Source organism: Musca autumnalis, unplaced genomic scaffold, assembly GCF_047663935.1.
Source record: "Musca autumnalis isolate F117 unplaced genomic scaffold, ASM4766393v1 scaffold_1, whole genome shotgun sequence".
Lineage (NCBI taxonomy): Eukaryota > Metazoa > Arthropoda > Insecta > Diptera > Muscidae > Musca > Musca autumnalis.
Genome location: NW_027411644.1, coordinates 23,362,314 through 23,377,003, shown reverse-complemented (window position 1 = coordinate 23,377,003; position 14,690 = coordinate 23,362,314). Strand labels below are relative to the sequence as shown.

The 14,690-nt window shown below is 35.5% G+C and overlaps 4 protein-coding genes across 4 annotated transcripts; 3 read left to right on the top strand and 1 right to left on the bottom strand.

Moving 5' to 3' along the window:
* Positions 1-741: 741 nt before the first annotated feature.
* Positions 742-2,679, top strand: Caf1-55 (chromatin assembly factor 1 p55 subunit). The gene is made up of 2 exons (XM_073969580.1): positions 742-1,201; positions 1,263-2,679. Exons 1-2 carry the CDS (start codon positions 1,180-1,182, stop codon positions 2,528-2,530), a joined length of 1,290 nt encoding a protein of 429 aa, XP_073825681.1. The 5' UTR covers positions 742-1,179; the 3' UTR covers positions 2,531-2,679.
* Positions 2,680-2,722: 43 nt separating this feature from the next.
* Positions 2,723-4,653, bottom strand: Art3 (arginine methyltransferase 3). The gene is made up of 5 exons (XM_073969569.1): positions 4,514-4,653; positions 4,094-4,459; positions 3,752-4,035; positions 3,497-3,684; positions 2,723-3,443 (listed from the first exon to the last, which is right to left on the bottom strand). Exons 1-5 carry the CDS (start codon positions 4,524-4,526, stop codon positions 2,750-2,752), a joined length of 1,545 nt encoding a protein of 514 aa, XP_073825670.1. The 5' UTR covers positions 4,527-4,653; the 3' UTR covers positions 2,723-2,749.
* Positions 4,654-5,624: 971 nt separating this feature from the next.
* mRpS10 (mitochondrial ribosomal protein S10) lies at positions 5,625-8,567 on the top strand. Its single transcript, XM_073969555.1, has 3 exons — positions 5,625-5,767; positions 5,831-6,081; positions 8,203-8,567. Exons 1-3 carry the CDS (start codon positions 5,759-5,761, stop codon positions 8,456-8,458), a joined length of 516 nt encoding a protein of 171 aa, XP_073825656.1. The 5' UTR covers positions 5,625-5,758; the 3' UTR covers positions 8,459-8,567.
* A 137-nt stretch (positions 8,568-8,704) lies between these two features.
* LOC141394725 (uncharacterized) lies at positions 8,705-10,255 on the top strand. The gene is made up of 5 exons (XM_073969546.1): positions 8,705-9,285; positions 9,359-9,553; positions 9,636-9,723; positions 9,782-9,940; positions 10,005-10,255. Exons 1-5 carry the CDS (start codon positions 9,077-9,079, stop codon positions 10,155-10,157), a joined length of 804 nt encoding a protein of 267 aa, XP_073825647.1. The 5' UTR covers positions 8,705-9,076; the 3' UTR covers positions 10,158-10,255.
* The last annotated feature ends 4,435 nt before the right edge of the window (positions 10,256-14,690 follow it).

Sequence of the window (14,690 nt, the reverse complement as noted above, 5' to 3'; positions counted from 1 at the left end):
TGTGTAAGTCCCGGTCCACACTAGAGTGATTTCATTGAAAAAATTGCATGAAATTATGCGTCTCTAGATCGACCTCCATAGTAAAATCATAACATTGCTGTAGTGAGGAATTCGATTTAAGAACACCTAATTTCATGAAACTTTTTAATGAAATTCACGCTAGTGTGGACCGGGACTAAAGGAATAAAGAAATCCAAAATCGAATTTTTATTAGGTAGTACCTAGTATTTATACTTGAAATTGAGCGTGAAGCAAGCAACAAAGGTCATTGTGTTTCTACCTTTAGCGTAGTCTTTGAAAGTTACATCCCACCAAACCAAAGGTAGGGTGTCTGACACGCCTGAACAATTTCAGATTTCGTCGATATCTAAACGATTTTTTGGAGGGAACATAGTGCAGATTTTGTACCGATTTCGTTCCGATATGAGCAAATCTCGGAAATAAATTTCAGAGTTTTCTTCAGATTTCGTACAAAAATCGTACCGATCGGATCGATTTCGCTCCGGCATTTCGTTCCGAAATTATGTCAACCACTTCATACAGCTTTCGTTAAGATATCGTTACGATTTCGGATCCGACATCGGACGTAGCATCCGAATTTTGTTCCTAAATGGTTACGATGTCGCATTGGTTTGCTGGGATGTTTCGCCTTTGGTAGAGGTGGGTTATCAAATTCCAACATATAATTTCTTCAAAAGCGTTCCTGTGAATGCAAGAAATACCGACTATTCAAATCACAACAGTAATCATCGGCATTTATAGAACCCTATATGGCTTGTTGTACGGCGTCATTTGCGTTTAACAAACTTTGTCTTCTTGTTGTGCTCGCAATTTTATTTGCACATTTTTTCCGGTACTAAAGATTAAAAATTGCAACACATCAAACAGAACAGATAAAATCGTTTAAAGAAGTTGTTTTGTTGGATATTTTCCATTCGTATAATTAAATTGTTTCTTTTTAAATACGTCGTTTATGTTGTACTATTAAAGTAGTTGGATTTTTTTCGGTTGGTTTTGTTGCTGTTGTCGCCTGTGATTGTGTCTGTGTATACAAGCTTGTATCCGAAAGACGGCACGGTTGTTTTGGCGGGAGCCATTGTGCTTTGCTTAATTTGCGCTTCATCATCTGTTGTTTGGTGCATTCTGTAAATAATTAATTGCTGCTAGTACTGGAAAAAAATGGTGGATCGCAGTGACAACGGTAAGTAGTAGAGGATTTTTTTTGTTGAAAAATATTCATTTGTGTATTTACCAAAAAATAGCGGAATCATTTGACGATGCCGTTGAAGAACGCGTCATCAATGAGGAGTACAAGATTTGGAAGAAAAATACTCCATTCCTTTATGACTTGGTTATGACCCACGCTTTGGAATGGCCCTCATTAACGGCTCAATGGTTACCAGATGTAACCAAACAAGAGGGAAAAGATTATTCAGTACATCGTCTGATTTTGGGTACGCATACCTCTGACGAACAAAATCATTTGTTAATAGCTAGCGTCCAGCTACCAAGTGAGGATGCTCAGTTCGATGGCTCACACTATGATAATGAAAAGGGTGAATTTGGTGGCTTCGGTTCAGTGTGTGGCAAGATAGAAATTGAAATAAAAATCAATCATGAGGGTGAAGTAAATAGAGCCAGATACATGCCTCAGAACGCTTGCGTTATTGCCACTAAAACTCCCTCAAGTGATGTTTTGGTATTCGATTATACCAAACATCCCAGCAAGCCCGAACCCTCAGGTGAATGTCAGCCTGATTTGCGTTTAAGAGGACATCAGAAGGAGGGCTATGGTTTGTCCTGGAATCCCAACTTAAATGGCTATCTTTTATCAGCATCCGATGATCACACCATCTGCTTGTGGGACATTAATGCAACACCAAAAGAACATCGTGTTATTGATGCCAAGAATATATTTACTGGTCACACAGCTGTCGTTGAGGATGTGGCATGGCATTTGCTACATGAATCCCTGTTTGGTTCGGTGGCTGACGACCAAAAACTAATGATTTGGGATACCCGTAACAACAACACGTCAAAGCCATCACATACCGTGGATGCCCATACCGCTGAAGTTAACTGTCTAAGTTTCAATCCATATTCCGAATTCATATTGGCGACCGGATCGGCTGATAAAACTGTTGCGTTATGGGATCTTCGAAATTTGAAATTAAAATTACATTCCTTTGAATCTCACAAAGACGAAATCTTCCAAGTACAATGGTCTCCCCATAATGAGACTATTTTGGCTTCGTCTGGTACTGATCGCCGTCTTCATGTATGGGATTTATCCAAAATTGGAGAAGAACAAAGTGCTGAAGACGCCGAAGATGGTCCACCAGAACTATTATTCATACATGGTGGTCATACAGCAAAAATATCAGATTTTTCATGGAATCCTAATGAACCATGGATTATATGCTCCGTATCGGAAGATAATATTATGCAAGTATGGCAAATGGCCGAGAATGTTTACAATGATGAGGAGCCTGAAATACCAGCTTCTGAACTAGAAGGAGGAGCCGTATAAATTTATACCGACGAAAGACGAGCTATTTTGAAAATTGCTCATGTCAAGGCATGTGGTTAGAAACTCGATTTGTAGAGAGTATTTTTTGTATTTAAAAAGTCTGTGCAGCAGCAAATTTACACACAATAAATTATTTTAATCTTTAAAAACAACTAGTCTTAATTTATTGGAGAAAAGGGAAAACTCATTTGATTTTATGTACCAACAACTTTATTACACTTAGTCCAAATAGTATGTGTATTTCTTATTGAATATTTCTATACTAATGTCCAGTGATCTAGCGCTCTTTAAGCTACGCTTGCATTGTAATGTACCTCGAATTACCTCGCCCTCTTTGACTGTTCGTGGCTCTTCTATGAAGAAAACTACTTGCTTCCAATGTGTTGGAGTGGCGTCAGGCGATGTGCTAAACATTACTGGTTCTGGTAATTCGAAATAATTATCAAAATATCCTACCAAAGAGGATAAATTACCATCTTTGACACACTTTAGTTCAAAATTATACTTAAAATTAGAATAATTTAAATTAACCTTCATCAGATTTAAATCGGCAATACAATTCGATTCAGTCAATACGTGTTTTGGATCCACAACATCTATGAGCGGTTCATGCATAACTTCTTTTCTCATCGTGGACATGTCCAAACCATAAACATCATTCCAAAATGTTACATGCTGTTTGAACAAAGCATCATTGCCATATCCAACGATTGACATGGTGCAGCGATTAGGCAAGAGAATACCATTCTCTTTTAGGTGATGATCTCTTGCGTATATGACACTGTCCAGCATGCCTTCGAAAAGAAGGAAATAACCCATCCATTCAGAAATAATTATGTCAAATTTCTCAATTGGCAAATTTGTGTCTTCCAAGGGACCCTTGACTAGCGTGACATTTTCGATATTGTTTTTCCTAAAAACATGGAAAAGTTATTTGTGTTTACCAATAGTGGAGTTTGAACGTACTTAACAATATCCATGGCATTATAGATGATGTTGGAATTGTCAATACCAATGACCTTTTCTGCCCCAGCTTGGGAGGCAAATATGGATAAAACGGATGTACCGCAACCAACATCAAGTACAAGTTTTCCCTTGACAAAGTCCTTATTTTTCATAAGAGCATCGCGATAGCTAGTTGTTCTTACAGTATCCTGTAGGATTGTAGAATTATGCATTGGTTATTAAATTAGTTACTTGATATAAAATTATGATACTTACCGAAAGCATTTCGTGATGTATACCAAAGTGGGCATAGCTGTCAAAATAGCTTTCATCGGCTTTAACTGATACCGATGAAACACATCTTTCACTTGGGTCTCTGCTGCTGTTATCCTTTTCCATAAGTCGTTGGAAACCTTGGCGCATTGTGGCCATATCATTGGAGGCCTGCTCCAACTGGGCTTGTTGCATTTTTATTTGTTCTTGCAAGCTATGTACCAATTCCTTTAAATCTGTTTCTTTTGTACAGGATGTCTCACCCTCAGGTGCCAAAGCATCGTAATCTGTAATCGTTATAAAGGTTTAGTTATTGTCAACAAACATAGCAAGAAAGTGTGTTACCATAGGTCAACCAAGGCTCGTAATCTTTCGGTTTTAAATACTTTTCATCATTCCAAAATGCTTGGCTGGCAGCATTCAATTTATCAGCAGTAACGCCTTCCTCTAACCGTATATAATTTATTAGTTTTATAAATGAATACTGATCCATATTAAATTTAGCCTTCATTTGGCTAAAATGAATGTTATGCTGTTTTGCAATGTGTTCCAATGCCAAGTCTACAGAATTTAAAACTTCCGTGCAAAATAGACATGTTGTGGGTTCTCCATTATCCATTGACTCATCTTCAGAATCATCATCGGTAAAATCAGAGTCGTCATCTTGAATTGTTCCATTCTGAACGGACTCGGATTCAAGTGGTGGTATTTCTGTAGGATATATTAATATGTTATTCTGCGTTAAATGTGACACACTTTACTTACCTTCATGCTCCATTGTAAAAAATAAATTGTATTTCACTTAATAATTTAAAAAACAACTTAAACGCACGTTTTTCTAGCCCCAATTGACAATAAACAAAACATGCTAGACAGCCCCTTCCGTCACTGTTGAAATGAGATTAAACACAGGGTGGTACACAAATATCAACTTCTACGACCACGACATCCATACTTGAGACAGAAGTGACAATCAGCTGCATTTTTACTTTTTTTTTTTGTAAATTTGGTTTTCAAAATGTAATAGGCATGGTATAACTAGGCGTTTACACCAGACAGTTTGTCTTCAAATACAACTATGATTTACTAACACATACACACATTTGTCGTTTGTCTCCCAGCTGTCCATCATTTTTTCACAGACAGTAAGGAAGACAAATTTTTGGCATTTTTTGTAAAAATGAGTGAGATAATAATTGAAATGTGTTCAAAACAAAAGAACATGAACAAAACCGAAATATGTGAACGGAAAACAAACAGATGTCGATGATTTTCATTCAAAATTTTACAACTGTTTTTGCAGTTGTCGGGACGCCTACGTCACACAGGCAAGTTGTGGGATTTTGACAATCAATACATGAAGCCAACTGTCCTGTCATTTGTAAACGCAGGGTAAGTAAAGAGGTAGATTTAAATGAAAAAAATCTATAGAACCCTTGTTTTTCTTGAATTCCTAAAACTTCAAAATAAAAGCAACAAGTGGGTTTGTTTACAATGCATATTTTGAGCATTTTATAAAAAACGCAAAAAATGAATGAAGAGTTAAGTTTTCTCCACATAATCGAGTTGTGAATATGTTAAACTGATTGTTTCAATGCAAATCTCACCAATTTCTTCCATACAAATGGTCTAAAAACAATTTTAAAAATCATTGAATTCGATTGTTTTTTAAATTGTTTGGCACATTATTCAAACACCACACACACATACACAGTTTGTTTATATTGTTTTGAAGTTTTAGGCATACTCAAATGAAAAAATTTAAATTGACATAAAGCTTTGGCTAACCTTTCTTATTAAACCATGGTAATAGGGTCTACTTATGAAAGCTCTGTTTCAGTACTAAAAAGTTTTTACAATTTTTACGACTTTTACACATTTTGCGTTCCCTGGCTTTCCAATGGCCAATTTATTGTGTCTGTGTTACCCTGTCTTTGAGAATCAGCTGTCTTTTGTTTTTGTGTCAAAATCAACTTGCATAACCTCTTAAGTTTCACGGGAGAGAGAAAAATGATATCGGTTTGTATTTTAATATAATTTTTAAATAAAATTATGTTTTAATTATATAAATATTAATTGCAGGCTGTCAGAAATCTATTATATTCCCGTGTTCCGGCAGTTGGGATTCGTTGTCTTGCATCTGAAGCATCATCGACAGCCACAACCACAAGCCAAGATGTTGCAAACTTGCCTCCTGTTTTGTCGGAGGAAAAAGATAAACTTTATAGTAAATTAGAAATTGAACTGAGAGGTATTGATCCAGAAGTTTTAAAGAGCTACTCGTGGTTTGCTACCACTGCTGCAAATCATTTGGACATTGAAGTGGGAAAATGGTGAGTGTAAAGGATGGTTAACAAAAACTGTAGATAGACTTGGCAATATCCGACCATAAGATGAGCCGAAGGGAGTATTTGAAGACAAACCAAGCGAATCTATACGAAACGAAGAGAGTCTTTGCAGACGCACTGAAGGGAGCCTTTATAGGCGAACGGAAGGGACTTTTATGGACGAACAGAATGAAGTCTTTATAGACGAACAGAAGTCTTTACAGACGAACGGAATTGAGTCTTTATAGACGAACAGTCTTTATAGGCGAATTTAAAGGAGTCTTTATAGACGAATGGAAGGGAGTCTTTGTAGACGAAAGGAACGTAGGCTTTGTGGACGAAAGGAAGAGAGTCTTTATAGACGAACGGAAGGGAATCTTTAAAGACGAATGGAAGGGATTATTTATAGCCGAACCGAAGGAGTCTACATAGGCGAAAGGGAGGGGCTTTTATAATCCAACCGAAGTGAGTCTTTATGGACGAACGGAAGGGGGCCATTATAAACAAACTGAAGGTAGTATTTATTCTTCTTTATAGATGAAACGAAGGATTATCTATAGAAGAAAGGACAAGAGTATTATAGACGAACGGAAGGAAGTCTTTATAGACAAATGAAAGGGAGTCTTTATAGACGAACAGAAGGGAATCTTTGTAGACGAAAGGGAGTCTTTATAGAGGAACAGTCTTCATAGGCGAACTTAAAGGAGTCTTTATAGACGAACGGAAGGGAGTCTTTGTAGAGGAAAGGAAGGAAGTCTTTGTAGACGAAAGAAAGGGAGTCTTTATAGACGAAAGGAAGGGAGTCTTTATAGGCGAACAGAATGGAGTCTTGGTAGACGAACAGAATGAAGTCTTTATAGACGAACAGAATGAAGTTTTTATAGATGAACGGAATGGAGTCTTTATAGGTGAACTAAGGTAGTCTTTATAGACGAACGATAAAGATTCTTTGTAGGCGAATGGAAGAGAGTCTTTATACATGATCGGAAGAGAATCTTTGTAGACGAACGGAATGGAGTCTTTAAAGACGAACGCAAATGAGCCTTTATAGACGAATGAAAGCGAGTCTTTATAGACGAACGGAAGGGAATCTTTGTAGACGAAAGGGAGTCTTTATAGACGAACAGTCTTTATAGGTGAACTTAAAGGAGTCTTTATAGACGAAAGAAGGAGGGAGTCTTTGTAGACGAAAGGAAGGGAGTCTTTGTAGACGTAAGGAAGGGAGTCTTTATAGACGAACAGAATGGAGTCTTGATAGACGAACAGAATGAAGTCTTTATAGACGAACAGAATGGAGTCTTTATAGATGAACGGAATGGAGTCTTTGTAGAGGAAAGGAAGGAAGTCTTTGTAGACGAGTGGAAGGGAGTCTTTACAGACGAAAGGAAGGGAGTCTTTATAGACGAACAGAATGGAATTTTATAGATAAACGGAATGGAGTCTTTATAGGTGAACTTAGGTAGTCTTTATAGACGAACGAAAAAGATTTTTTGTAGGCGAATGGAAGGGAGTCTTTATACATGATCGGAAGGGAATCTTTATAGACGGACGGAATGGGGTCTTTATAGACGAATGAAAGCGAGTCTTTATAGACAAACGGAAGGGAATCTTTGTAGACGAAAGGGAGTCTTTATAGGTGAACTTAAAGGAGTCTTTATAGACGAAAGGAAGGGAGTCTTTATAGACGACGGGATGGGAGTCTTTATAGACGAACAGAATGGAGTCTTTATAGATGAACGGAATGGAGTCTTTATAGGTGAACTTAGGTATTCTTTATAGACGAACGAAAAAGAGTCTTTGTAGACGAATGGAAGGGAGTCTTTATACATGACCGGAAGGGAATCTTTATAGACGAGCTGAATGGAGTCTTTATAGACGAACGCAAATGAGTCTTTAAAGACGAATTGAAGTATGTTTTTATAGACGAAGCGAGTCTATGTAGACGAACAAAAGTGAGTATAGACGAATGGATGGGAGTCTCGAAAGAGCATTGGCTAAATTTTTTTTTTTACAATTTTGCAAACATTATTTATATTTAGTTAGGAAACACTGCTTTCCATCTTCCATCTCTTTTTGATGCTATTTGACAAAAAAAAAATAATATTCTCCTTTTATTCCACCCTTTAGCTGGTCACCCCGTAAAGCCCACAAAGAACGTATGACACTCTTGAAATCGGTACACATTTATAAAAAGCATCGTGTTCAATATGAAATTCGTACATATTTCCGTTATATGAATTTCCACAAACTAACCGGATCAACATTGGACACATTTTTGGAATATATTGAACGTAATTTGCCTGAAGGTGTGGCATTAAATGCAACCAAAACCGAAATACAAGAACTGCCAGAACACTTAAGAGATGTACCCAGTGAAAGTTAATGTGTTTCAATCGATAAGTTCTAAATTAGGATTAAAAATCAAACATGCAATGTATTGTTATGAATTAAAAAAAAAAAAAATACACAAATAAACCAAGTTATTGAAAATATTTTTAAAATTAGCATTAGTTAAGGATCAATCGAAAATATGAAATAATACCATAAAAAGTACATAAAGTTTAAATATTTTATTGTATGCAAATGGAAATAGCTACCGGAGAGATAAGAAAGTAGCAGCCATTGACAGTAAAACATGGTTAAAAGAAATAGTTAATGATCAACAACAACAACGTCTACTACATATTTTAATTTGTTATTAAAAAAAATGACCATAATTTAGACATTCTCTAAATTGATGTTTTTGCAAAGAAGCACACAAAACAACAATGCCTTGTTTAGTTTGGTAGCGATAATTCTTCGCACTTTAGTATTTAATCTATCAGAAATAAAATTAACATGCATATCTATAGATTACGGCCATTTAACAAAAAGGTAAACATTTCAATGAACGCATTTAGTTGGGGATTAACTTGCTACTGGTGTGGGTTAATGCAAAATATAGTCAGTTAGGACATTTGTTATTGTATACAACAAAAGTCCTTTAACACAAACAACAACCATGAAGTCTAGTCTCATTACTTTAGTGGCTATATTAGCCATTTTTTCAACGACAATCCCTTCTACTCAAGCCTTAATGGAAGATGCCATTTTATCTTTCTTGGATGAACTGAAAATGCGAATGTGCCATCCCATGTTTGGATTACCTGCATTGGATCCCCTTAGAATTGGTCATGTTGCAGGTGAAATGGACAATAAATATATTGTGGAGTAAGTATTTTGAGTCAAAATTTTTTTCCTTATTAACACGTGGAAATATTGTTAATTTCATGTTTGTTTTCAGCTTTTCGGGTTCAGTAACAAATTTTGCCTTAACTGGTTTATCTGATTTTGAGGTGACATCTTTGAAAATTACAACCACTCCTTTGCGTCGTTCAAACATTGAAATTGTCCTACCCAAGGCAGTGCTCAAGACATTGTATACCGCCAAAGGCTCTATTGCCCGCGTTGTCAATTTAAATGGTGATGGAACTGCTGAGTAAGTTTGAAATTTAAAATGTTACACCCCAGAAAGCCAGAATAGAGATAACATATATTATTTCTTCTTATTTTCCTTTAAGGGGTTATATTGAAGATGGTAGAATAGCCATTTCCTGGATTTTGAGCATTGGTCTTAACAGTGTTGGCATTCGCAGTTTAACAATTGAAGTAAGTATAAATCATATCAATTATTTATACAACACCTACATTGATTATTAAATTCTAGATCAGCCTTGGTGGTCTATGGGCAAATATTGAAGACGTTATTGAAGAACCACGAGTCAATGCCTTTTTGCACGCTGTTATCAATGAATTGGGCATTGAGTTGTTAAACGATGTTTGGGTGGAAGCTCAAAATATGGGAGCTGTTAAATTTGTTGAAAATGTAAGTATCGAAATGAAAAATCGGCGAATAGATTTTTAAATAAAATGTTTCTATCTTTTTACAGAAAATTAATAGCATTATGGGCCAATATTCCATTACCGATCTCTTGAAAATAATCGGCGGTATTGTCGGCGGTGGTGGTAGCGAAGGAGGTGAAGGAGGCGGTATATTTGATGGCATTCCACCAGATTGCAAACAAGCTACTGTTACCGTTTAAGACTGGTTAAGTTTATTACGTTTTTTTCTTTTTTGGAAAAATATCGATCATTTTGTATATATAACTATAATATAGTGATATTTTTGGCTATTATCAAACTCTTTATTGTTTAATCTTTCGATAATATAAGAAAAAAAAAAAAACAATTTGCATTTGTTGATTTATCAATAAGATTATTGTTTAGTGATAGTAGAAGTCATAAAACCAACCACTTGGGGGGTTCGAGAAAGATAAGGTTCTATTTATTGCCAAATACCAGTAGATGGTCATGCCAATTTCAATAGTAGATAACAATTGTTGTTCCAATTGATAATTATTCAAAAATATGTGTTACAATAAAACAAAAACAACCAACTGCATTTGAGGCCCCGCAATTGGGCCAATGTTATACAGTTGTAAAGATTAGACAAAATGCGTTATGCACTACAACATTTTTATGTGTGCGCATTTTTTATTTTTCAGCATGTTCGTGTTTGTTTAAATTTGGTAGGCAGTCGGCTATCCTGGCTAAAACTCCGTACACATCAGAGCTTTTTGCCGGGTTAACCTTCTTTATGAGGATTTGTTTGACATATAAGCAATGGAATTGACATTTAAAACTCAGTGGGTTTGTTAAATCCGGTTATATGTAAACGTACTATAAGGTGCAAAACTCAACTATGTATCATGCATGGCAGAACTACCAGGTAGTGGCATCACACCAGCTGATCGAATATGAAAAGTCAAATCCCTTTATAAAAAAATTATTTTTGTTGTAATTTCCACAACAACATAAAGAAAGTTTTGACATAACATATTCAAAATTTTACGATGCCACTACCTGGTTAATTGTGCCATGGTATCATGGTAGAACAAGAAAAGGTAGCAGCAATACCCAGCTGACTGAACTGGGCTGTAGTGTTAGTGTCAAATTCCATACGACATTTTATATATTTATTTCTATGTTCGATGTATAATATATTTTTTGAAGAAAAAAATTATTCATCTGAAATAAAAACAATTTCCCATAAAGACTCCTTCATATCAATGACATGTAACATCCTCCAGGTCCGAACGACATGTCGCACACTAAAACACCACTTATAGAGGCGGTACAATATTTGTTAATATGTGTGGTATTTTATTAAACTTGAAAATAATAAAGCCCTAATAAACATGTGCTTTTTGTTTTCAAAAACAAAAGATTGAAACAGCTTCTCTTTTTTCAATGAATTACGAGCGACCCCAAACATTTTGGCAAGAATTCTACTTCCTGCGTGATATTGTGTATTTAGTGGAATGATACGGAAACATTCAAACTGAAAATCTAACCAGTTTTCATTCATGTTTTTCAAAATATTCAATCAAATGTGAAAAATTATTAGTTTTTTAAATTCCAATAATTTATAGACATTTCCTTATTTTGTTTACATTTATATTTGACACTAACGTTCCAAACAAAAACAAATTCCTTTGTGGTTGTTGTTCGAGTTGTATTTGTTGTAGTATTAACTTTACCTTGTATTTATTCTACCATGACTATGTATGTATAAACTCATGGTAGAACAAATACAAGGTAAAGTTAATACTACAACAAATACAACTCGAACAACAACCACAAAGGAATTTGTTTTTGTTTGTAACGTTACTGCCAGTTGTATTTGTAAACAAAACAAGGAAATGTCTATAAATTATTGGAATTTAAAAAACTAATAATTTTTCACATTTGGTTGAATATTTTGGAAAACATGAATGAAAATTCGTTACATTTTCAATTTTTATGCTTCCACATCATTCCACTAAATGCATAAATTCTCGCAGAAAGTAGAATTCTTGCAAAAAAGTTTGGGGTCGCTGGAAATTCATAGAAAAAGGAGAAGCTGTTTCAATGTTTTGTTTTAGAAATCAAAGAAGCACATGTTTATTAGGGCTTTATTTTTTTAAATTTTAACAAAATACCTCACATATTAACAAACGTTGTATCGCCTCTACAAGCGGGGATTTACTGCGCGGCTTATCGTTCGAACTTGGAGGAGGTTACATATCATTGATATGAAGAAGTCTTTCTGGGAAATGGTTTTTTCCGAATGATATATTTTTTTTTTCTCAAAAAATATATGTCCCTAATGTACATCGAAATAGAAATAAATGTATAAAATGTCATATGAAATTTGACACTAACGTTACAACCCAGTTTAGTCAGCTGTGTATTGCTGCTACCTTTTCTTATTCTACCATGGTATAAACTCATAACTGTTGACGTGACGGTCGAAGATTCCACTAAGTCGAGGGCAGAACTTATATTGACCCCGAATTGATGACACTATACATCAATGTCGTGCTTTGATATTGTTAAAGTTACGAAGTTTTTCGGCAATTCACACACACACGACCCGAACGCATCGAAAGAGCACACAAATGTTTTGATTTGTTTTTCAGCATGCGTGCATACAACGTTACTAACACACTGTCAAAAGTTGAAAATATTGAGAATTTTGTGTCCCCTCTTCTTGGTCGGCTGTGCTATACCCCACACTAACTCCACTCACCTGTCTCCTAATTATTTATGGTATGGCACAGCCAGTCCAGGTTGCACCATGCTGAATCTGTACGATATCTTACTATAACTACTTGCGTTGCAAAACAACAACTATTTATTTAAATTTTAATGTATTTATTAAAAATATAGTACATAGCTCACAGGACCAAAACGGTTCCAAATACAACAATAAAGTATAAAATTGTAAGGCCATGTTTATATTATAGCATTTTGTAGGGTTAACCTTCTTTATGAGGTATTCGGGTATGTTCTGTGACACACTTCACCTCTCACTTCACGTTACAAGCATTTTGTTCACACCATTTACGCTTATTTTTCGAGTGTTTTATGGACGGACAAGGGCGTACTCTTCTTTTTAAATACCCTAATGAATTTTTGCCTCAAGAAATTCTCAAAAAGTGGGAGTAAATGGGGTGAAAAAATGATTGAGGCGTGAAGTGAGAGGTGAAGTGTGTCTCAGAACATACCCGTTTATTTGGAATATGAGCAATGGAATTGACATATGAAACCCAGTGGGTTTGTTAAATCCGGTTATATATAACAGGTATACAGGCTTTCTGGCAGGCATTTGATTTTGGTTTCCAGATTTGTAAGCGAATTGGAAAACATGGACAAGAAATGCAACTGCAATGAAAGAGAAGACAAAATTTGCTATGGTTTAAATGCATACTAGTTTACTTTTCATTCATATTTTGCAGTTTTTCTAAAAAGGTTTGGATTTTTAATACATTTTTATTTTTCCTGTCATAATTAATTTATTTCGATTAATTCTCTCATTTGTTAGATATGGGACACATTTTATCGTCGTTCTGAGAGTAATTTAAATTGAACAATGTACACAAATCGTTGTTCGTTCTCAATATTTTGTATGGGAAATTAAGTAATTACATCGTGATTTGGGGTCGAACAACGAATAGAGAGCAAAACACCGTCAGTCTGAACAAGGCATTACAAGAAGTTACTGGACTTGTACAAATTTGTACAAATTATTGAGTAAACGAATACACCTAAAGCATGGTACAATAATACAGGTAGCATTATCAAGCCAGCTGATGGTAACATAATGTGTCAATTGCATTGAATTGATGTCAAATTTTGACATCTTATGTTACCAACAATTGCCGATGCGGCTACCTGTGTATTTGTACCATGACCTAAAGTTAAAATTCTACCATGGTACAAATACACAGGTAGCCGCATCGGCAATTGTTGGCAACATAAGATGTCAAAATTGAAATCAATTCAATGCAATTGACACATTATCCCAGCAAAATGTTCGATGACAGATCATGAGTTGAATCATAGGTGCAAGTGACTTGTCATAGGTGCAAATTTAGGTGAATCACCGATGAAATTTACAAGGGAGTGACACCTGATTCCACCTGTTCATTGTCATGGCATTTTGCACCAGTTCATTGTCATGACATTTTGCACCAGTTCATTGTCACGGCATTTTGCACTAGTTCATTGTCACGGCATTTTGCACCAGTTCATTGTCATGACATTTTGCACCAGTTCATTGTCATGGCATTTTGCACCAGTTCATTGCCACGGCATCTTGCACCAGTTCATTGTCATAGCATCTTGCACCGGTTCATTGTCATGGCTTCTTGCACCAGTTCATTGTCATGGCTTCTTGCACCAGTTCATCGTCATGGCTTCTTGCACCAATGCTTTGGATCCGGATTTTTGCCAATCAGAAATAAAATTCGCAATACAATTATGTAATTTGTTGAATTAATAAGAATACAATGCGCAGATGATTTGTATCGCCAGATGTTATTTTTCTTTATTTTGTATGTAATTTTCAAAATTATATATTATATTTATCTGCAATATCATATTTATCTCTTCCGATGGCTGCAAGATACTTCTTTCAACTTGGGGGTTCCGTTTTTCCAATATTCGATAAATTATGTGTCAATCTCTGAACCAAGCTCATCGTTTGGGAAATCTAGTATAAATTTGAATTCTGTTATTTTATTTCAAAAGAA

What these genes read in the sequence shown, in the direction of transcription:
- Caf1-55 (XM_073969580.1), top strand. Translation starts at nt 1,180, where the DNA reads ATGGTGGATCGCAGTGACAACG. An exon ending in GGTGGATCGCAGTGACAACG is followed by an intron (nt 1,202 to 1,262) that starts GTAAGTAGTAGA and finishes ACCAAAAAATAG; the next exon opens with CGGAATCATTTGACGATGCC.
- Art3 (XM_073969569.1), bottom strand. An exon ending in CGAGCCTTGGTTGACCTATG is followed by an intron (nt 4,036 to 4,093) that starts GTAACACACTTT and finishes TAACGATTACAG; the next exon opens with ATTACGATGCTTTGGCACCT. An exon ending in AATGCCATGGATATTGTTAA is followed by an intron (nt 3,444 to 3,496) that starts GTACGTTCAAAC and finishes CCATGTTTTTAG; the next exon opens with GAAAAACAATATCGAAAATG.
- mRpS10 (XM_073969555.1), top strand. An exon ending in GACATTGAAGTGGGAAAATG is followed by an intron (nt 6,082 to 8,202) that starts GTGAGTGTAAAG and finishes TCCACCCTTTAG; the next exon opens with CTGGTCACCCCGTAAAGCCC.
- LOC141394725 (XM_073969546.1), top strand. Translation starts at nt 9,077, where the DNA reads ATGAAGTCTAGTCTCATTACTTTAGTGGCTATATTAGCCATTTTTTCA. An exon ending in AATGGTGATGGAACTGCTGA is followed by an intron (nt 9,554 to 9,635) that starts GTAAGTTTGAAA and finishes TTTTCCTTTAAG; the next exon opens with GGGTTATATTGAAGATGGTA. An exon ending in TTCGCAGTTTAACAATTGAA is followed by an intron (nt 9,724 to 9,781) that starts GTAAGTATAAAT and finishes ATTAAATTCTAG; the next exon opens with ATCAGCCTTGGTGGTCTATG.